The sequence below is a fragment of the Motacilla alba genome, chromosome Z (genome assembly GCF_015832195.1).
Source record: "Motacilla alba alba isolate MOTALB_02 chromosome Z, Motacilla_alba_V1.0_pri, whole genome shotgun sequence".
Classification (NCBI taxonomy): Eukaryota; Metazoa; Chordata; class Aves; order Passeriformes; family Motacillidae; genus Motacilla; species Motacilla alba.
Window position 1 is genome coordinate 41,856,783 of NC_052046.1, and position 22,211 is coordinate 41,878,993.

A 22,211-nucleotide genomic window follows, 5' to 3' on the forward strand; every position below is an offset into this window, starting at 1 on the left:
AGAACTTGCTCATTTTCTTTTAATATAGCTGAGATGGACACATCTCTGAAGACCATTTTTTTCCAATAGTAAGAAGTCTTTTTATGTTCTGTGGACATTGAGCAAGCCACACAGGCTTGACTTGCATGGGGAATTTGTGTGAGATATCTGGCTGGTTCAAAATCCAAAAATTATCATTCTAAATATAATGAAATGAGTGTGAAAATAGCTTTATTGCTAAATTAAAATGCATCTGTGTATAAAACAGTCATTGAGGTAGTTTAAGTTGCTCATGTCAATGTCTGTCGCTGTGAGATGGTGTAGGTTATCCAGTGAAATTTAATTGCATGTGGATTAGCTATCTCTGGGGGCATCAGAAAAGGTTTTGTTGAAGTACACATTTATGTTGCCCATCTCAGTTAACTACAAGGAATTGGTGTTGTTGGGGACAAGTGTTTGAAGCTAAAAGCATCTTTCTATGGATTGGGATCCGAAGAGCTAAGCCTCCTTGTCAGCATTGTTTAAATTCTGCACAGCAGAAGAGGAAAAGAATATGATCTACCTTCTCAGAACAAAATGATCCCAAAGGCATGAGGAGCAGCTGTACATTCTCTTGAATCTCCTGTCAGCCCTGGATTGTTCCCTGTGTTTCCTCTTCTCTGCATTCCTTCAGGGTTGTAGATATTTGGCTCGCTCATACCCACCCACTCTTTCCTTAAATGCAATTATAATTGCAGAAGGCTGGGTAAAAATTGGAGACCCATACTCCTGGAAACTGTGCTGTAACAAGAAATTCCTGGCTGCTGTTGAAATGCCTAGTTTCAAATTCCTTGTCTGAGACCTGTTCTTTACTAACAAGCACACTGGTGAAAACGGTAGAAGTAGATGTGCAAATGAAAGAGGGAAAGCCATTTCTTACTTATAAATGCTTTAGGTGTTCAGCAATTACTTCAGTGAACATCAAGCTCACAGAGATGCCTTTCTGATGTAGCAATAGAGCAGGATCTCAGGATGGGGTTATCATATTTCAGTCTTGTTTAGTGAAGACCAGGCACCAGCTGGGCTCTACTAGCTAATCCTTTCAGTCAGGATTTGCCCCTCCCAAGGCTCTTGCAGCAATGTGCACCATGCCCACACCACTTCATTTCCTGACTCATATTTCAGTTTTGGGAAATGTGGCTGTTCTTAATTTTACATAAGGATTATCTCACAAGTTAACTAAATGTGCTGTCTGTGAGCAAAAACAGTAACAGGCATTGCATTCTGATCTGTCAGATAGTTCCTGTGCAATCACAGCCACTGGAAGTACAGAGTTGAATTCAGAGAGGGTGGTGCCTTTTGACATCCTGATCCTGTGGATTCATAAACAGGCATGTGGTTTCCCTGAATAGCAAAGGAAACTGCAAGCTATTGGGGTTTTTTTTTGTCATTACAGTCTGTAGAAGTGGTCCTGATTTCCAAAGTTGAGTAAACTTTGGGTAGTTCTGGGTTCTGGATAAATGCTGCACTTGAACCTTTCTGTTGATTTTTGTTCTTGGAAGTAAATCTTGTAATATTGTAAAAATAACAAGTTTCTTCCTGTCAGTATAATTTACAAATAGGTTGTGGGATTTTTGATATGTCTCTAAATTAGCAATTGAATAAAAGGTTTTAAAGTGTATTACTAGTCTGTTGTTAGCCTAAATCATAAAGATAAGGTCCTGACTGTTATCAGGAAGTATGGATTCTGTCATTTCTATGGAAAATCCAACAAGCTGAGGATTCTCACTGCCTTCAAAGCAGCAGATGGGAACTGGTTATAGAGGATGGAGCCTGGGCTTAGTAGCTATTTTCACACATTGGGTGCAAATGAACACTTCTGCACCTTGTTTGTAGGGGAAGAGATGTTTATTTTATCATGGAAACAGTGTCTATCAGGTGTAGAATGACAGTGTTGTGTATAATATGCTTGAAAAAGCAAAGCTGAAACAGGAAAAACAGCTCATAGACCAGCCTCTTAACATCTCCAGTAAATGATTTTTCAATTTTTAATTTTTTTTTTGGTCTGGGGTTAAGCAATAAGGTTTTATTTTGTTTTCTTTTTTTGGCGTACATAGGCTTTGTTCAAAGTTACAGCATGTAACACAAATTAAAATTATGAAATGGAAAATCATTTCAGAGTGGAAAAATAACACAACATCTATTCCTACATTGCTAGATTTTTTTTTCTGATGATATTGCAAAGTTGTTGCTTTTTTCTTTACGCAGGTGACGTTTCATCAAAATGAATGCAGAAAATCCATTCTGCCGAAACAGTACTTTGTTCGGCAAAGGTTCAGAAGACTTGGTCAGACTTTCTGATTGTGAACACTGAATCGTGTTTCAAAGCCATTAATATTTCCTAGAAAAAAATACTAGGTTTAATATCTAATTAATATTCATTACACCTGCTTTTATTACACTTCATGCATAAGATCAAAAAAGCACATTCTAATTAACTGTCTGCCCAATTTCTTTCCCATCCTCACTGGGTTTTGAAAACTGAAAGAAAATATGGGGGGAGGTTCCAATTCAAAGTCTTTTGGTGTTATGGTTGTGTTGCCAAACATTTTAAGCAAGGTGTGACTGACTATTAGTCATGTATGAAGTTTGTGTCTATATAAACATGTGTGCTTCAGAGTTTGAAAGAAATTTGGTGCGGGGATCAGCAATTACCAATTTTCTTCTGTGTTTGAAACTCATGGGACTGGTTGCAAAAAGGAAAAAAAGAGTAGAAGATTGTCTCTAGTAGCACTGTTCTGTTGCTGTTTGTCAGTTGAATGAAAATGTGGTTAAGAGTTATTGCAACATTTGAAAAAACCACAATGACATTTAGAATTCACACAGTAGCACTATCACATGTTGTAGTTCAGGTCCCAGCACCTTCTCTTGCAAAATGTCTGTCTCTTGTCTCTTCAAGGCACTGACTCTCACCACTGTTCACATATGTGAACTTGGGATCACTATTTAGGTTCTTTTCTTTGTGAACCTTGGGCCTGGCAGGTTCTAATAGCTGTTGCTGAGCTGAAAAATAGGCATTCCAAAACCAGGACTACTCAGTCAGGCAGTTGTTCAGGTAGACTCCAAAAGTGCTTCAAAAACTAAGCAGAAATTTATGAACAGTCACTTTAACCATGAAGCTTTTTTCCCTGTCATTACCTGAAATTTCAGTAATCTCTTTGCATACTAAAATCAGCATTTGGAGGAGAGGAAGAGAGAGTATGACTTTCAGGTTCTTTTTTGACGTGGTCCCTGTAACACTAGTCACTGGTCTAGCAGCATTGGTGTTGTTAATCATGTGCAGATGCATCTTGCCCTTACCTGTTACTAAAGACCCTGATTCTCTGCATCCAGGTGTACCAGAAGAGTGGAGACTGTGAGACAGATTTTAAGGACAAATAGAAAAGGTGAGACAGCACAGAAGGATCCTTAGTGTAGATGTGAATAGTTTAACAGAATAGTTTGCAGTTGAAAGGGTTTAATTCAAGGGCATGATTTCAAGGTCCTGAGTTGACTTTTTTCCAACTTAATTTGTTCTACATTATAGTAGATGAGAATTGTCTGGTTCGATATGTTTACTTGTAACCTGTGGTAGTTCATTTGAAACAGGGAGGGCAGATAGCACATTCACAGTGTAATTTTTGGACACTAAAAGAGGGTGGAAAGGGAGTGAAGAAGGAAAATATTTGAAAACATAATCTTTGCATTCATCCACCAGTAAGCCTGAAATAATGTTCATTTTAAAGAGTTATGAACATCCAGAAAAGTAGCCAGGATAGAAATCAGGTCTATCACTAAGAACGTGGTATTGGCTGCAAACACTAGCAGTAACCAAAACCAGATGATTGAGTGAATGTTCTTGCGTCTCAGTTCTCCTCCTTTATGAACAGAAGATTTGCATGTGAGACACTGCAAAGCTTTGAAGTCAGTTTCACATCCCTTCCAGTTGCCTAGAGAGATGTAGTTGCAAATGGACCTCTGGAGATGTCTAGTCCAATCCCCTGCTCCAAGCAGGACGTGCTTATCAGGTTGCTGAGTGCTTTGGAAAACTTGTGAGGATGCAGCCCTTCTGACCTGCCTTATCTTGGTTCTTGGGCTCTAGGACTCCTATGAGGAAGAAGTCCCTGTGTCCAGTGGGAACTCCCTTGCAGGTGGTGCTTGTTGATGGAGAAGCTTCAGTTTTCTCTGTAACTCTCCCTTTTAGGCAGTAGATGATTGCAACCTGACACCTTCCATCTCACCTTTCCTTCTCCTGGAGACTAAACAGACACAATTCCCTCAAGCCTATCCTCGTATGTCAGGTATTCCCATCCCCAGACCATGTTTAGTGGTCGTGCTCTGGATATGCTCCAGCATTGACATCTCTTTTTTTCATGGGACACCCTCTCACCAGATACGGATGCAGCCTCATGAGCGCTCTGTAGACACTGTCTTCCAGCAGCTGGCTGCACATTGCTTTGGAACTCAGGGCTTTAGTAGGCCTTCATGGGCAGACCACTGAATCATTCTCCTTCCCACCGTGTGTCCTCCCTACCATAGTTCCTTTTCTGGCGTCTTGTGCCCCAGCTTGCACTGGTGCTTGGGTTTGTTCCATCCCAAGTGCAGAAGCTATGGATTTGCCTTGTCTACATTCCATTAGCCTGCTATTCATAACTTCTAGCTCACATTCTTTTTCCCTCACCCTCACAAACAATGTGGCCTTCCAGAAGGCTCACCTGTCAGGATATATAGCAGGGATTCTTTTTGTGTGAGCTCAATGACTATGTGCTACACAAACCAGAATACATACATTGGTCCTTCTTGGGGAAACAATAGCTGTCATGAATGCATGGCTTGTAGCAATTTGTTCATACTCTGTGCATTGTCCTCCTGTTCAAAAAAGGCTTGTGCCTTTTCCTTCTCTGCACTAAAGTGCATTTAAAAGATTGTTCTTCAGTCCTTGCCATACTTCTGAAATCAGCATACACCTGATTCCATTAATGTATCTGCACACTTTTAAGTCATTTTGTGGCAAAGCAGATTCATAGTCAACTGAAGAAAGAGAGCAATACATCTGTCCTAATAATATTTAAAGATGTCATTCTTATTTAAGGGAAATAATTTAGAGATTAATTATTACTTGAAAGATATATGTTCCCACTAAGAAATTGATGTTTAAAGCATGATTTTAAGTATGTAGAGCCATAATTACAGTGCCTGCCATGATTTCTGCGCACCAGGTTTCTCTTCATCAGACAATTGTTAAGTACATCTGAAAGACATGAGCTTGGTTATGGTACAGGCACTTAAAAAGGGAATGCTGCACCTGCTAACTAGAACATGGCAGATTTTAGAGAAGCTGATTTCAGCATAACTTGTTTTCCTGCTGCAGCTTTCTGTGTCATCTTGAATTGGGTTTTTTTGCTGACACAGACCAACTCCAATTTTACTGTCTCTGCCCCTGGACACACCTAGAAGAAACAACGGCTTGGAGCCAGAACATTAGGGATTGGGACATCAAACAAGCTGTAAAAACCTTCTAAGCCTCATTTAACATCTCGACGTGTAGGAGCTGTTCTTTGCACTTGTGTTGCCCTGGCTGAACTCTACACTCTTAAAATAGCCTTTATGTTATGTTAAGACAGCAGACACTGAAAGGTCACTTCTGGGAAGAGCAGAGGCCAGCTTTACCTCTGGAGCTGTATGGCAATGTGGGTGCTACGCCTTAGAGTGGAATTCTGTTGGACGGGTTGCTTTGCTAAGAGCAGGCAGGGTAGTTCCATGAGTTCTGTGACACTCTTCTTCTGCCTGTGTAGTCATGAGCCTTCTCTCAAAGAGAGTGCCTGCAGAAAGACCACAGGACAGCAGCCCTTACTCAGTATAGTGCGCAGTCTAAAGCAGTAGTATGCCGTGAACCTTGGGAACATGTTCACCTGGAGTAGTTTTCCCACCTGAAGCCACCAGATTATGCACAGAGATCTGTTCTGGACAGTTATCTGTTCTGGAATGAATAAGGTCTGCCCTGCGGCATCCACAGGGTAGAGCAGGACAGGTCTTGTCTTGCCTACCTGAGGATGGTTCATGGCCTGCTTGTGCCTATGAAGGGACCCTCAGGCCTCTGCAGGCCAACATCACAGATACTTGGGTCCAGAAATAATGACTGGCTGTAGTGAAAATAAATGTTTGCAGGAAATTATTGAAGGGGCTGGTTAGAGGGGCCATGGGAAGGAAATGGATTATCTACTGGCATTCCTCTGGATCACTTTCAGTGAGAGACAGCTGTGCATGTGGATCAAGGCAGTGCAGGTGCTGAAAACAAAATACTGCCTTAGGCTGCCTTTGTGGTGAACTGTCCATAGGGGTTGCAACTAGCAGTTGGAGATGGTCAGTCTGGCCACTGTCTTGACCTGCCACCCAGCAGCTACTGGCATTTTGTTCTCCTACTTTCCCCTCCATAAGGAGAGCCTGTCATGGTGCTGCACCCCTCTTCCCTTTGCACAAGCATGAACTTACACTTTGCTTTCCTTGCAGGAGCAGTCAAGGTTTTATGCATATGAAGCTGACGAAAACCAAAGAGAAATACATCCTGGGTCAGAACAGCCCTCCTTTCGACAGTGTCCCTGAAGTCATCCACTACTACACTACAAAAAAGCTGCCTATCAAAGGAGCAGAACACTTGTCCTTGCTCTACCCTGTGGCTGTACGGACTCTCTAATAACCTAGTCTCACCCCTTCCTGTGGATGGGAGGTGAGAGATAAGCTGGGTTGCACAGAATTTGTTGCCAGAATTCAGAGCCTGAGTCTATGATGGAGAGAGGCAGCATTTAGTCTTGTGAATGTGGGCTCTCTGCAGAGTTGTCTATGGGACTGTGTGTGTGATATACTTGTGCTGCAGCATGCCTCTAGAATTGTATTGCTGCATAACAGAAAGAACACTTATTTTAATGCAAGAAAGGCAGATAGCCTTCCCAGACTTTCTATGTGAATGAAAGTGCTTCCCAAAAAAAGTTCTTCCTTCGTGTTTTGAGAAGAATCAACAAGTTCTTCTCAGCAGTAAAAAACCAACAACTTGTATTCTCTTGCTACCCTGAGAAACTTCTCCATGAGAAAGAGTAACCTTACTCTGAGGGACCCTAGGGTGTTCTTGATGGACCTGAGAAGGAGCTGCTTAGCAAGCAAGTCTCTGGCTCTGGTCACATAGTTTGATGGGTTTGGGATTTTTTTAATGCAGTTTCTTAGGGTAGTCAAATATTGAACTTCTATTAGACACACAATCTTAAAATAGTTTTGTGAGAGCAAATTATGGTCAATTACTTATGAATAGGGGATGTAATTAAACAGTAGTTGGTTATATATTTTTATCCTTTTTGGTACAATAATCTCTTAATGTTTACTGTCTTCATTTGCAAGTTTCATTTGTAGGTACAGGCAGCTAATTCTGTTTGGGGCAGTTACACCATAATGTTTTAAGTAGTTAGGATAAGTAATTTTGATATGTGGGTTAGTATTTATGCATGAGGGTGGTCAAAGGCTTTTATAAAGCTTTAGTAGGCAAAATCTTCACTTGCTCATTCATCTGGATCTAACAGCTGTCCTACTGATGTAGCAGGCTAATGTGTATCATGCTGCCTTTCAACAAGATGGCTTCTGCAGCTGTGAGAATTGCAGTATGTAGCAGAGCAGAATTTTTTCTGGTCTACCAAGGCATTCTTAAGCTATAGCCCCGTTGGCACATACCTTCTGCTCTTTTTCACCATGAGCAGAAGCCTGCCTCCTGCTGTATTTCAGTCACTGTCAGCCAGAAGCACTGTGGAAGCTGCTCTGTATCTTAGTCCTGCCAACTCAGTGCCCATCTACTTGGGACATATTTTCTACATGCTCTGTGTGCTCATTCAGTGAGATAAGTGAAAAATTATAATTGTACACAAGCTGGAACTGGGGAATCTATAGCCTTATAGTCCTCATGTTGTGCCATCTCCCACATATGTCTAGAATGTTGTGCATTAAACCATCAGCTGGTATAGTAGCAAACTGGTTATATGCAGGTTATGTATTTTACAGACAGCAATAGGACTGTGAAATTGTGTGCTATTTAATTCAGCTTTCTTAGCTACTACTATTTTTTATGTATGCTTAGGAAGAAGTGCAAATCTGAAAATTGTGATGGAATAACCACTTATTGCCTGTAAAAGTAGTTCTTCATGGTATTGTTAATTCTGTTAAGAACCTCAAGGATGACCCATATATTCTCACTGGTGCTAAATATTCTGTTTCCTTTTAAGCCTGCCTTATTCTTTAAATGGTATCCAATGCAGATTGAACAGAAGTTGATAGGTGTGTGAAGAGCCCAGTGTCATTCTGTGCAGCAATGGGTCAAACTGTCTGTCTTACCCAGAACTGGAAGCTGCATTGAAATAAGTTTACCAGTTTTCTGAGGAGGGTGGCTCAATGGAGGACAAAGAGACAATGTTCCTTTCCAAGTGAAAACAAACATCCCCTTTTCATGTATTGATGCCACCCAAGATGAACCCAAAATGGTCACAAAATGGATGACCAGTCACAAGGTGTCACACTTCTGTAAGTTTTGTTCCATTAGCATATTTGAGTTAATTGTCCAATTATAGGTTGAGGTTATGAACTTCCATCCTCCTTGTTTTCTCTCTTCAATTCACCATTGTTTATACTTTTTGGGCCTGGAGCTTGTAACAGTTGTCCTAATAAGCTGGAAAAGGAATTGTCTACCTACCCTGTGAAGAGAACTTAGCAACACTTAATATGACGCTCAGAGCTACACACTAAACCAGCACAGAATCTGAAAAATATGAAAGCTAAAACCTAAGGCGTCATGTTCACCTGCCTGCTTTTTTTATTTCCCTAAAGTCTACTGTCTTAATATCATTCAACTGACAAGAGCGTACAGGCACTTTGAAGTTAGTATATTCTCTCACCAGAGTAGGAGTTTATGAAGGTGGCAGAGTTCACACAGATTAGGAATCAGGTGACATCTGCTCTGAATCTTGGCCTTTGTGGGCTTGAGCAACACTATCATGCCCTTTGGGACAGAAATGTGTTATTTCTTCTTTTGTGTGTTGAATCTGGCATGATTGCTGTTCCATAGTCTGTTTTCCTTCTTTAAAGGGAAAAAAAATGTATGCCCCTACTCTGTCTTAACAGCAATTAACAGTAGAAACCAATAGCATCATTAACCAAGGCCTTGTCTGGCTTCCTTAAGCACTTTGTCTTTAATTCATGGGGATAACTATTGTACCAGACCTTCCTTGTCTTGGGTCTGATCAAAAGTCAGATGAAGCCAGCAAGTGCCATTTTATTACTGTCTGAATATTTTGGGTTGGGATCCATTGTTTCATACAAGTTATGTGAATGTGCATCATACAAATGAGTATACTGCTTTTTACAGCTTCAAGGATCAGATCAAGGTTCTTGGTTCAGTAAGAGGAAATCATCTCAGAACATATTGGTTGTCCTCAGAACATTGGTTGTCCTCAGTATTGGTTGTCCATGGGAAAGTTTTTTTATTATTTTTCTAAAAGACTTTTAGAAAGTACTCAATAATTGCAGAATAAATAAAACCAGGATTTTGTTTGCACTGTAATGTTGTCTCTGTTTATTTAAGTGATTGTATGATATTTTTCCAGTGAAGGCATATTCTTCCCAGATTTTTTAATGTACAGTGAAAATGCGGTGTGTTAACAGTGTGTAGTATTGCGTATAGGTGGAGGATCTTGTAGTGATCATGCCTATATTGCACATTAAAAGTTTATTTTAAAAAATATATAAACTCTCCCTTTTTTTCCTCTGATTGTCCTTGTGTACTCAGATTGTCATGAATAGCTAATAATTGAAGTGGCATTTTAGAACAACTTGTGTTTATTTGTCTCAACTGTGCTGTGAAAGTAAATCACTAGGTTGTAATTTGGAGTCTGGAAAGTCATATTATCTCAGTTCTGCCCTTACTAATTATCTTGATAATGTACATCTTTACAAGGGCTGACACGGGTGCATGTGTGAATGATATTGCTGGTGGTGTCCAAGGAATCCAGTTATTGCTGCTAACAGCACAACACTGGTGAGTCACTTTTTGCAGTCTTAGTAAGAGGTGTTAATTTGGCTTCTATTTTGATAAGTATTTCACAGCATGGTGAAGGCTGTGAACATCTATATGATGTGTATGAGAGCTTTAGTGGCCAAGGTTGCATTTCACAGCTCCTTCCATAATGGGAAAACCATTTAGGTTTGTGGAAGTAGAGTCATCACTATGGTTTCTCTACTTGATAACAGATTATTGTCTTACTTTCAAATTGAGTCTTCAGAGAGAGGATGCAAAGCACAGGGCTGAATTAAGTGCAAAGGTACAAAACAGAATTTTTCAACTTATCAAGGAACATGGCCGAGGAAAATGCTTACTGCTTGGAGGATGACACACTTGTGTGCTTCTCCTCAGTGTCTCATTGGGTTTTGCATTTTATCTTGATGCTGTGGCTCAAGCTGGCAACATGAACACCGTGTGGCAATGTTGGTGGAGTCCATAAATGGTATCTTTTATCCAGGCTCTGATTCCATTTTGACACTGCTACACTACTGAGCTATACTCTGGTGGACTTGGTCCTCTGCTGCTATAAGTTATTCATGTTGTCCTTGGGTGGTACCTCAAGTGGTGCCTGAGCAAAACAAGCAGAGTCTTAACAGAATTCTAAATAAACTGATTAAAGACCTCATCCCACACACTACTCTGCTCTCTTTCTCTGTAGAGAGGATAAAACAAAACAGATTTGGAACAGAACTGGCAGTTCTGATATGAGTAAGGGGTAAAGGAAATAGAAAGGAGATTCAATTGATTTTCATACATTTTTTCTTTTTTAATGATCTTACATAAAATACTGCATATTGCTTTCTTTTATTACTTATTTTTGGAGGCCCCAATAAGAAGGTAAGAAGAAAGTAAGGAAGGAAGTTGCAGCAGCCAAACAAAGTTGTTGATCTAAAATGAAACAAATACAAGTCCCACTGAAAAAAAAAGTTCATATGTTGCAAGGGATGACCATGTACAATCCAATTTTCTGCACCATGTGATTTCCCGTCTTGAGCCTTGAGCTTCCTCTGTGGACAAGGTATGCACAATGAAGAGATAATGTGGTGACTGCAGTGCTCTGCACCTTGTATTTAGTTCAGTGATAAGATTAGACCAAACATTGCCTTTGCCTTCAGAGTCCCTGAATTGCATTTGTTGCTGCTGACAATTCCAAGACACAAGCTTGGTGAAGCTTGTTGGCAAGTTGATTGTATCAACCCATTCCCCAGGTTTGCCTCCAAGAAACAGTGGTTCTAACTACAGGAGAAATATCAACAGGATGGCTGGAAATCTTCTGAGTTGCATAAGCCATGGGGATGACTGAAACACTATGATTGTATGAAATTAATATATATGAAGAGTTACAGGATTGTTTATAGAGTAAGGGCTAGGTTGTGTCAGGTAGTATGGGCAGGGCCTGGCTGAAATTTAGCTGTGAAAGAGTAGAGAAGGATAAGGTAACCATTTACAAGTAAATAGTTTGTTAACTGCTGTGAAAGTGGTAAAAGTGTCATGGGGAAAGTGTGGAGATACTTTCAGCAAGGACAGACTGAGTTGCAGTGAGGCAAGAGCCAAGTGCGAGATACTGAGAGAATTTGAATACAGGAACCAGGCATTCTCTAGCAGTCTGTAATGGATATTGTCCACTGTCTCTCAAGAGAGACATAGAAGGTACCTACAAGAGGTAACCCAGACAAAGAGATTATGAGGAGAGACTAAAGAAACTTGATGAGAAGCCAGAGAGACTCAGAAGAGACATCAAACAAAACCCTGTGGAGGAAAAGGGGAGAATTCAGGAATACTTTGGGAGAAGTACAAGGGACCCTACATCCTCAGAGACTGCACATGGTAAGGCTGGAACTGCTACGCTGACCCTCCTGACTTCTCTCCCAGACTGTGTGGTCTACCACATAGGACAAAGACTGCACTAATCAAACCAACTTCTCTTCTGGACTGTCCTGTGGAACAGGAAGGTCATGTTTCTTGTGGCTGACATCAAAGATATCCATGTCTAAAATGCTTTTGAATCTGACTTCATATAGAGTCTGCACTTTCATTTTAACTTTTATTGCAAAAAGCAGCCCTGAATTATCTATTTCTTATTAATTAACTATTGTTAATTATTTTCAAATATAAAGTTACGTGACATAATTGTGATAAATTATTAAAATAAATTGATTCCAGTTAGTAACTTTTTGTGGCCAGGATCGACCATGGTTTCAACCTGAGTATTACCAGTTCTGTGAAAATAAGGGTCATGTAAACAATGTCTTTGATTTTTGTTTTTTGTTCATAATCTTCTTTCAGCACAAATGTAGTAAACTTTCCTCTGAAATCATCTTATTGTTTACCTCCAGTAATTAGATCCATTCAGAGAGAGGGCAGCCTATAAAATCTTGTCATCTGTCTGTTTCTTCTACACATTAAGACTATTTTTATCTCCATATAAACTTATCTGTATAGAATCATTTAGGTCATCGAGTCCAACATTTAACCTGACACTTCCAAATCCACCCCTAAATCATGTCCTTAAATGCCACATCTTTTAAATATCTCCAGACAGTGGACTGAACCACTTCCCTGAGTAGCCTGGTCTGTGACTGGTAGCCCTTTCAGTAGTGAATTATTTCCATATTAACGCAGTCTAAACCACCACTGGTGCAACTTGAGGCTGTTTCTTCTCATCCCCTCATTTGTTGGGAGAAAAGGCTAACCCCTACCTCATGAAACCTCCTTCCTAGTAGTTGCAGAGCTGAAATTTCCCTGAGTCTCCTTTTCTACAGGCTTAACGCATGCAGTCCCATCAGCTGCTCTTCACAGGACTTGTGCTCCAGACCCTTCACCAGCAGCTCCATTGCCCTTCTCTGGACACACCCCAGCATCTGAGTGTTCTTTTTGAAGTGAGGGGCCCAGAACTGGACACAGCACTCAAGGTATGGCCTCACCAGTGCCAAGTACAGGGACACAGTCACTGCCCTAGTCTTGCTGGCCACACTATTGCTGGTACAGGCCAAGATGCAATTGGCCTTCTTGGCCACCTGGGCACACTGCTTCTTTGTGTTCAGCCAGATGTCAACCATATCACCCCCAGGTCCTTTGCTGGGCAACTTTCCAGACACTCTGCTCCCTATCTGCAGTGCTGAGTGAAGTTGTTGTGACCCCAGGGCAAGACCTGAGACTTGGCCTTATTCAATCTCAAGCCATTGGTCTCAGCCCATCAATCCAGCCTGTCCAGATCCCTCTGCAGAGCCTTCCTGCCCTCCAGCAGGTCAACACTCCCACACAGCCTGGTGTTGTCTGCAAAAGGACTGAGGGTATGCTCAGTTCCCTCATCCAGAAACTGGCTCCAGTACTGACCCCTGGAAAAAGCACTTGTGACCGGGTGGATGTAGCTCTGTTCACCACCACTCTCTGGACCTGGCCATCCAGACGCTTTGTTACCCAGTAGACAGTGCACCCATCCAAGTCATGAACAGCCAGTTTCTCTGGGAGAATGCTGTGGGAGAAAACGTCACAGGCTTTGGTCGCGTCAAGACAGACAATATCCAAAGCTTTTCCCTCATCTATTAAGCCTTTCCCTCCTACCTCCATCCTACCTGTCATAGGTCAGGTTGGTCAAGTAGCACCTGCCTTCCCTAGATCCTTGCTGGCTGGGCCTGATCCCTGGTTGTCTATGATGTGCCATGTGATAGCACTCAGCATGATCTGTTCCATGACCTTCCCCAGGCTGACAGGCCTATAGTGCCCCAGCTCCATATAGATCCTCCTTCCAGCCCTTGTAGAAGAGGATCACACTGGCCAACTTCCAGTCTCCTGGGAACTCCCTAGTTAGCCAGGACTGCTGCTAAATCATTAAAAATTACTCAATGAGCTCTCCCACCAGCTCCTTCAGTAGCCTTGGGAAGAACCCATTTGGCTTCATAGACTTGTGTGTGTCTAAGCCATGTTTGATTGTTAATTTTTTCCCCTTGGATTATTAGGCCATCACTCTGTTTCTCATCTATGTCTTCCAGATCACCAGATGTATTGATAGAAATATTTTGTCTTTTACTCAGTAGCCAAATTAAGTTCTAGTTAGGCTTTGGCCCTTTAAATTTTCTCTCCATGCAAATTTGGAACTTGGTAGTCTTCCTGAGTGGAGACACACTTTTTCCAAAGGTCATAATCTCTCTTCTTTGCTGAATTATTGCCAAAACTTTGTTGTTCATACTGGTTTTCTCCCTCCCCCCCCACATCCCCACCTCCACCGCACATCTTTTGGCATTCAGGGACTGTACTTCTGTACCTCTTAAGTGTTTTCTCTTCAAAAATTGCTAGCCTGCCTAGATTCCTTTGTCCTTCAAGAATGCACAGAATCACAGAATCCTTTAGGCTGGGAAAGACCTCTGGACCACTGAGACCAATCTTTGACTGATCACCACCTCATCAACTAGAACATTGCACCTTGTCCTGTCATGAACACCTGCAAGGGTGGTGATTTCACTACCTCCCTGGGCAGCCCATGACAATGTTTAACAACCCTTTCCATCAAGAAATTCCTCCTGATATCCAGTCTGAACCTCCCTGGCACAGCTTGAGGCTGTGTCCTCTCATCCTGTTGCTAATTTCCTAGAAGAGGCCAACCCCCCAACTAGCTACAACTTTTTCTGGGATATTTAGAGCAGTAAGTTCCCCCCTGAGCCTCCTTTTCTCCAGACTAAACAACCCTAGGTCCCTCAGCTTCTCTCACTAGGACTTAACCACTAGACCTTCATCCAGCTTCACTGCCTTTCTCTGGACTCACTCCAGTGCCTCAATACCTTCTTTGAAGTGCCTTCCAAGAGACTCTGTCAACTAGGCCAAAGACTTCCCAATGGAAGTCCAAGCTGGTAGTTCTAACCACATTCCTTAATTCTCTCATTTCATGATTACTATGGCCCAGACATCCTCCAGCCATTAGCTGCACCAGTTTTACCGCTGTTAAAGCTGTTCTTCACCTCTGTTAAACAAATTAAACTGTCCCTTCCTTTACTTGTCTTTTGTGCTGTCACCATGTGACTGCCTGAATAATTCTGATTTCAAGGTGCTGAGAACTGGCTGAATGAAAGAGTTGAGTTGCAGAGTCTGCTCTGTCACTAATAGGAGCTCTTGTGAAGAAAACTAAAGGTGAGAGCATGCTCCTTTTGCACTTGGAAGCTGCATTTAAGCTCAGATTTTGCTACTGACCCCTACCTCTGTAGTATCTTCACTTCTATAATTCATTGTCTTGTATCTCATTGATTCTGACCCTAATCCTGACACATCACTATGGTTTTCAGGCTTAGCCTTCTACGTTCCTATGCACCTGCTGTGTTGCTACTGGAGTGAGACTGACTTGCTGGTTCAGAATCATGCCAGAAAAAACAAACAAACGGAGAGACGAACAAAAAATAACTCTGCATCTTGCTCCAGCTCTAGGTTTTGTTTCTATAGAGGTCATGTGAAAATGGAGCTTGACAGCAAGAGATATTATTCTGGGATGGCCAAAGCTGCTGAACTGCTCAGTTTCTTACACATTGAGCTGCTGAGTGCTTGCATGTAAATCCTTCCTTCAGTTTTTACATCTTCTATTTACAGCTGTGGCCACCGAGTGTCTGCAGTAGCAGGCTGGTTCATGAGCAAAACAAAATTTTCCTGCTTTTAAAGAAATGACATGCTAACCAAACCCAGATCAATTATAGTGGGGACTATTAAGATTTCTTAATTTTTTTTAATCCATGCTAAATCCTAGCTTAACGTTCATCATAACATGATTTTTCTCCATATTAATTTTTTTTTTACAGAATCCTAGAATTTTGGTTATTTCAATAACAGCAATGAAAATGAAAAATGTGTTTGGCCTGCTTGTGCCCATTTTGCTTTTTATGTTTGTCTCTCCAGATGAATTTCTTCTTTCCTTTCTTCATCCTAATCTCTCATTCCTCCTCCTTTTGCCTACCTATTTGAAAAGCTAAAAATCTTTTTTGTCTGAAAATATTTTCTTTTCTGAAATCTGTCAAATATTTTGGTCTGAGTCTTGGAAAATTTTTTAAAATTATGAACATTTTGATGCAAAATTAAATTTTGTGGCCACTCCCAGCATATTTGGTCTTGATGCATCCAGTCAAACAGTGCAATCCCCCAGACTCTGAAGGGGCAGAAGGGAATAGGCCTGTGTTTTCTCTCTGTCCAGAACTGCCAACACTCTCCCAAGTCTCGATGGCCAAGGCATTACTGGATTACAGGGAAGGTCCTCCAGCCTTGTGAGGACTGAACACACCCAGCTTGGCCTGAGGTGGGGCCCTCTACAATATAGAGACAGAGCATAAGGAAACCCTTTCAGAAGTGGATCCCTCCCACAGGCGGGCAGTAATCCTATTTTCTGTAGGCTCACATCCCCCTATCCTGTCCCTCACTGCCGTAAATCCTCCAGTTCCCTGCTGCTGTCTCTCTATGGGACACAACTGCGAGCTGTGTAGAGACGCTAAGGAGTGCTGGAAGAGGGAAGGGAGATTTCCTTTAATCCCATTCTAGGTCTCTAGGACTGATGTACAGGGGGAAAGTAACTCACACTCTCTTTTCCTGGGAACACAGCTCCCTCGTGAGGCAGAGTCCAGCAGGGCCGTTTGAGGCTCCAGGTTCATGTAAGTAATGGGATATCGCTGCAAAATCCCCTGCAACACCAAGGAAGCAGACATACCCATCAACTCTCAGCACAGGTACAACTGGCAGAAGATGTGTCTTGTAAGAGGTGAGGCTGGGGAAAGGAGTGTTAAATCCTACTGTTTTCCAGGGAGCCTGGGTGCCCTGCTGCTCACTAGCCCTGCTTTGCTCCAACAGCTAGTCCAAACTATTCTCTCAACACCAAAAGAACCCAGACTTCACCTCTTCACCATACTCTAAAGACTCTGCTACTTAATTCCTTAGAAATCAAATGGCAGACTCCCACCCCTACAAGCCCTGCTGCCCACCTAGCACACTTTTTTATCCCACCTGTTGATGTGGTTGACATATGGTAAGTGTTCAGGGGATCATTCTGGTGACTGTGCAGCTCTCATCAGTCCACGACAAATGGTAGGACTGTGCTTCCAGCCTGGTGCAGTTCCTTCTAGGTGTACTGACACCCTGTCACATGCTTCTGCTGCCAAAGGAATTGAGAAAAAAACATTGATAATATCTGTTGTAGCACACCACTTCTCTGTCCTTGACTCCAGCTGGCATAGCAACTCCAGGATACTGAGTACAGCAGCACTCAGCAGCAGTGTGACATCGTCATTCAGGACACAATTGTCCCTGTTAATTTCCACCCTCCACCAGACTTCTGCATGGGCCATATGAGAAATTTAAAAGAAATTGATCATTCTTTGGCTCTCCAATGGGTGAATCAGCCTGCCAGTGGGAGCCAGGGAATCTCAGTTGCTGCAGTATCACTGCTGGTGCACTGTCATGGTAGCAATCATGCCATTCATCCACCTACAGTAAGGCCACAACAGAGAAATGTTCTGAGAGGCCAGACAAGTTAGTCAGCTGTTTAACCATGTCCATATTCATGATGACTACACTGAGAGCTCATTGATGCCCTTTTAGCCCTTGAAGTTCACTGCCCTCATAGTCTGTGCCAAGGATACATGAGGCCTCTAGGACTGTCCAGAATAGAGTGGTTTTGCCACAAACCCAACTGTATCGGGTTAGTAGTATTAAACACCTCACATAAGGGTGAACAAAAAGTGTGGAAGTCTATGCAGTAAAACCACCAACATCAATCTCAGTGGACGTATATTCTCTCATTCTGTCTGCAAGATAACTTTCCCAGCATAGTTAAGTGCACAACGTTTGTATTAACATGTTCCAAAGCTCAACAGAATGAAGAGGTATTCAGTGCAGCCAGCCAGCTTCAAAGACACAGAAACCTTCCAATTAATAACAGCTATTGCTATAGCATGCTCAATTCAGTACTCCCATTGGCTCAACCCACATGCTGGGTGCCAAAAAGGATTGTGGTGGGTTGACCTTGGCTGGATGCCAAGTGGCCACAAGCAGTTCTGTTGCTCAACAGGACAGGAGAGAAAATAAGATGAAAAAACTCATGGGTCGAGATAAAGGCAGTTCAGTGAAGAAGACCAAAGACTGTGTGTGGAAGCAAAGCAAAGCAAAAATATTTATTCTCTCATTTTCATCTTCAGGTGGTGTCCTGGGAAGCAGGGCCTCAGTATGTGTAGTGATTATTTTGGAAGACAAATGCCTTAATAACTAATCCCTCCCATGATCCTTAACTTCTATTTTTTTGCCAAGTACAACATCACATGGTATAAAATATCCCCTTTGATTATGAAATATCCCCTTTGTTTTGTCCTGGCTATGTGTCCTCCCAAACTCTTGCCCACCTCCAACCTACTGGCCATCGGATGGAATATGAATAAACATACTTGATGCTGTGTGAGGCCTGTTCAGCATGACCAAAACACTGGTGTGCTATCAGCACCATTGTAACTGTAAGTACAAAGAACAGCTCTATAATGGTTGCTACCAGGAAAGTTGACTCCATCCCAACCAGACCCACTCACCATGCTCATCTGTGAGTCCAGTGTCACCAGCTGCAATCAGAATCCCATCTTCCTCCTCTTCACCCCTGCAATGTTAGGGAAAGCCCTGTCCTCTGCCATTCCAGGCTGACCCTGTCACTAAACTTTCCCAATAGCAAAGGAGGAGTCATTGAAACCTCCTTCCTTGGCGCCACACAGCTGACAATCGGCACTGCTGGCCACACTCCACCGTGCTTTGCTCTCCAATCCCAGGGAATAGGGCAGCAACCGACTAGGACCTCCCTGTCCCAGCCATAAAGGTTTGTTCATCTGCTTCCTAAAGAGCCTAGGGTTCTCTTCATCAGAAGTCTGCTTGCCCAAGACCCTTCTGCCCCAAGCCATTTTTTGAAAGATGCAAAGACTGCAGCAGGGATGGGATCTGGCTCTCTAACAGGTCAATCCTCATGATCACCAGCAACTGTAGCAGTGAGAGCTGGGTTACAGGTTTTGTATCTGCTGTGGGAAGCTCACTGTACAGCTGGCCAGGCTTTCAGCAGGGGTGTGCCTTGGAGCAGCTGCCAGGTTGCAGACAAAGTGGCAGATTTTCTCTCCCTGGGCTCTGTTGCTCATTGCTGAGGTACAGCCAGCAGCAGTTTGTGAGCCTCCTGTGAGCTGGCCTACCTACCTCATCCTGACATCTCTTCATCGATGAGGACGTTTCCACTCAGGCAGCCTGCACCTGCCTCCTCCCAGTGCCAGGGAATGCTCTGCAACCTTGGGCGCCCTCTGAGGAAGGAAGCTCAGCAGGGCACAGGTGAGGGTGCTCAGCCAGGCAGTGCCCTGAAGCTCAGACCTTACTTAGCCCTGCCTCTGTGGGTTCTCTCTCCATTCTCCATCCTCTTCTGGGAGCTTTGCCACAAGGCCTGTAAAGGCAGCATTTTCACAAGAGCACAATGACAGGCCAACAATCATCCCTCTTTGGCCTGGGGCACTGCCTGGCTGCTTTGGAATACTACAGAGCTAGCTGGGCATTCCAAAGCAGTGATTCACCTGGAATCCAGCCCTGGATGTGCTGAAGATTCAGGGCCTGGATCCCAGAAGGAACCCCTGAGGCTCCAGTGCCAATGCTGACTCCATCACCCACCTCACAGTTTCAGTTTTGCTGAGAAGAAAATAGTGACATCGCTTGCTGTACCAGGAAGAAATATTTTCCAGTCCTGGAGCTGGGATTGGGCATTTCACCCTGTGGTCCTTGTAACCTAATGCTACCTGTTTAAAGCTCTCCATTAAAGTTCTGGAGATAGGCATTAGTTTGACCAAAGTCTCTTCCTTTTTGAGAGAGACTAGACTGTAAATTTCCCAGGTTATCTGGTCCCAAAAATCAAAGGTAAAAGCAGACTTCAAGTCTGTATTTTGAGTATTCGCTTTTACCCAGATTAATAAGTCTTTCAGTTCATGTTTTGAGATGTCGGAACGTCCTTCATCCTGTAAAATTGTCTCAGGCTGATAAAAGATGTCCCATTCTGTTTTAGATAGACGGTTTTCCATATCGTTGCCCAGGAGCCCCTAGAGTTGCTACTTACTACTTACAAGGATATCAGCTACAGACGATGAAGGGAATGATCCATTCCTCCTATTAACAGCCTGGGCCTCCGACAACTGCACTGTCCATGGTCTTTTTTTATTCTTCTAGTCCAAAAATCCTCCTCACTGAGGAGCACCATTTATTGCCAGGCAGGGGTCTAAGTACAAATCACAAATGGGACGGGACTGCTGAGGAACGCGTCTCGAGCTGTTTTATTTTCCAGCATCAGTCTCATTACACAGTTAGGACAATGGGAAGATGCCAGTAGCTCACATCCCAGGCAGCAGACAAAGAACTTAATGTTACAACTTACTTTAAAAGTTTTTTGACCAATCACACAAAGCAAAAGCATATTGACAGTGGTTCAATCCAAGCACTATAAGCACACGTACCTTTGGTTAAAACAATGCTTGCTGATTTTGAATACAATACCTGTTTGTAAGCCTTAAGAAACAATGCACACAGCTCCACTGTTAAGCTTAGAACTTCGTAATATCTCTCTAGATATACTTTTCTGCAGCTTAGGGAGTTATTCTAGACAAGCATTAATACACAGACCATTGTTATATTTGTCCTTACTTTTCTACTTCTTATATAATTTTTCTGCTGACCGATCTCATAACTGTTGCTTAGCTCTAATCACAGCTCTGCTGTCTCTGAGGCCTGCCTTTTGCAGCTTTCCCAAAACCCTCTGATTTTATGGATTCCCACACTACCCATTGCAATGGGGGCAGGTTCTTTTAAAGATCCTTTGCAGAATTAGAATGGGTCACAGTGTTGTAATTACAGTTAGATCTTTATTATTACATAAATAGAGTCAATTTCAGACAGAAAATCTTCTGGAAACTCTACAGTAGCATTCCAGATAACTTGAAACGTAGCAGAAATACTTAGAACAGTTGTTTCAGTTTCAACAGTACCTGAAGTTGGAAAAATCTTTTTGAAATTTTACGTTTTTGGGTAAATTATTGAGAATGCAGACAATTAGCTCCTGAGTCACACAGTGTAATCACATGTAGAAAGAAAAAAATACTGTATTTGATTGGCTTTCAGCTGTGATTAATTTAAGTGGAATTTGATCATGTGACTGACTGAAATATTGAAGGGCATGTAATTTCATTAGGGAAGCTTTATGGTGCTGTGAATTGATTTTAAAAAAACATAGATTGGAGAATATGTTCCAAACTGAAGACTGTGATTTAGCTCAGATGGTGAAAGTTGCCTTTCTTTATGGAAAAGCAACTGTCTTCATTTTTACATTCTGTTTTCAAGAAGAAATTTTCACAAAGCCATAGATCCTTTCCTCTTTCATCAAAAATCTGTTACTTGCAGTTCATTTTCTGCTAGAATATTTTTTCCAGTTTAAATTTTTGTAAGCATCATGGGTGGGAAAAAATCAGTGACAATGTTCTTTGCAATAATAAAAAGTATCCAGCTTAAGATTTTCTATCAAAATAGATAAATCATTAATTAAAAACTCTAATCATGAGTTTTTAAACTGGGAAGGTAGTCTGAATAAAAAATACACATATGAAAGTGCTAGGTAGGAGAAGAGGTTTAAGGAAGGATTGTTTCAAGGTCTCCCTGTTTGGCAGAGACCTTTGTGAATTCCGGAAGGTTTTAGCATAATATTAGCTTAAAAACTCAGACTCTATAATCTACCTAGAAAACTACAGTATGTTAAAGAATGGTTACAGTTGTACATACAGAGGATGTGGAAAAGTAAGGTTTCATTAAGAATAGGTACTTCAAAGATGTAAGAGAGAAGTTCAGATATTGTGAGAGCTTCACAAGATTTGGTGCTTGAAGGAAGATGTCAAAGATGAAATATAACAGGAAAAGGTGCAAAAAAGTTTGAAAATGACAGCTAAAATTTGCATTAAAGGGAAAGTCATGCAGAATAGTCAAAGAAGAGTTTTTCCTTGTGAGATTTTCCTCATGGCAATGTGGCCAATAATCTGTTTGGAAGGGTATCCCATCCAACAATTTCCATCTTTAGAATGGCACTCCGGGCAAGTTTTGGTGATTAGCTCCTGATGGC

The 22,211-nt window shown here is 42.0% G+C and overlaps 1 protein-coding gene and 1 long non-coding RNA gene across 3 annotated transcripts in view; one reads left to right on the forward strand and one right to left on the reverse strand.

Annotated features, from left to right (window-relative positions):
* SHB (SH2 domain containing adaptor protein B) overlaps positions 1–9,771 on the forward strand; it is a 59,302-nt gene extending 49,531 nt beyond the window's left edge. Inside the window, exon 6 of one of the 2 annotated variants that reach the window (XM_038124545.1) lies at positions 3,352–3,805. In XM_038124545.1, coding sequence (XP_037980473.1) covers positions 3,352–3,430 — 79 coding nt within the window. In that variant the 3' untranslated portion in view covers positions 3,431–3,805. Of the gene's footprint in view, positions 1–3,351; positions 3,806–6,507 lie in introns of those variants that run through there. The other variant, XM_038124544.1, reaches the window with a different exon arrangement.
* Positions 5,694–20,451, reverse strand: LOC119695645. The gene is made up of 3 exons (XR_005255314.1): positions 17,057–20,451; positions 16,635–16,737; positions 5,694–5,819 (listed from the first exon to the last, which is right to left on the reverse strand). It is a non-coding gene; the product is annotated as an uncharacterized LOC119695645 (long non-coding RNA).
* Positions 20,452–22,211: the final 1,760 nt, after the last annotated feature.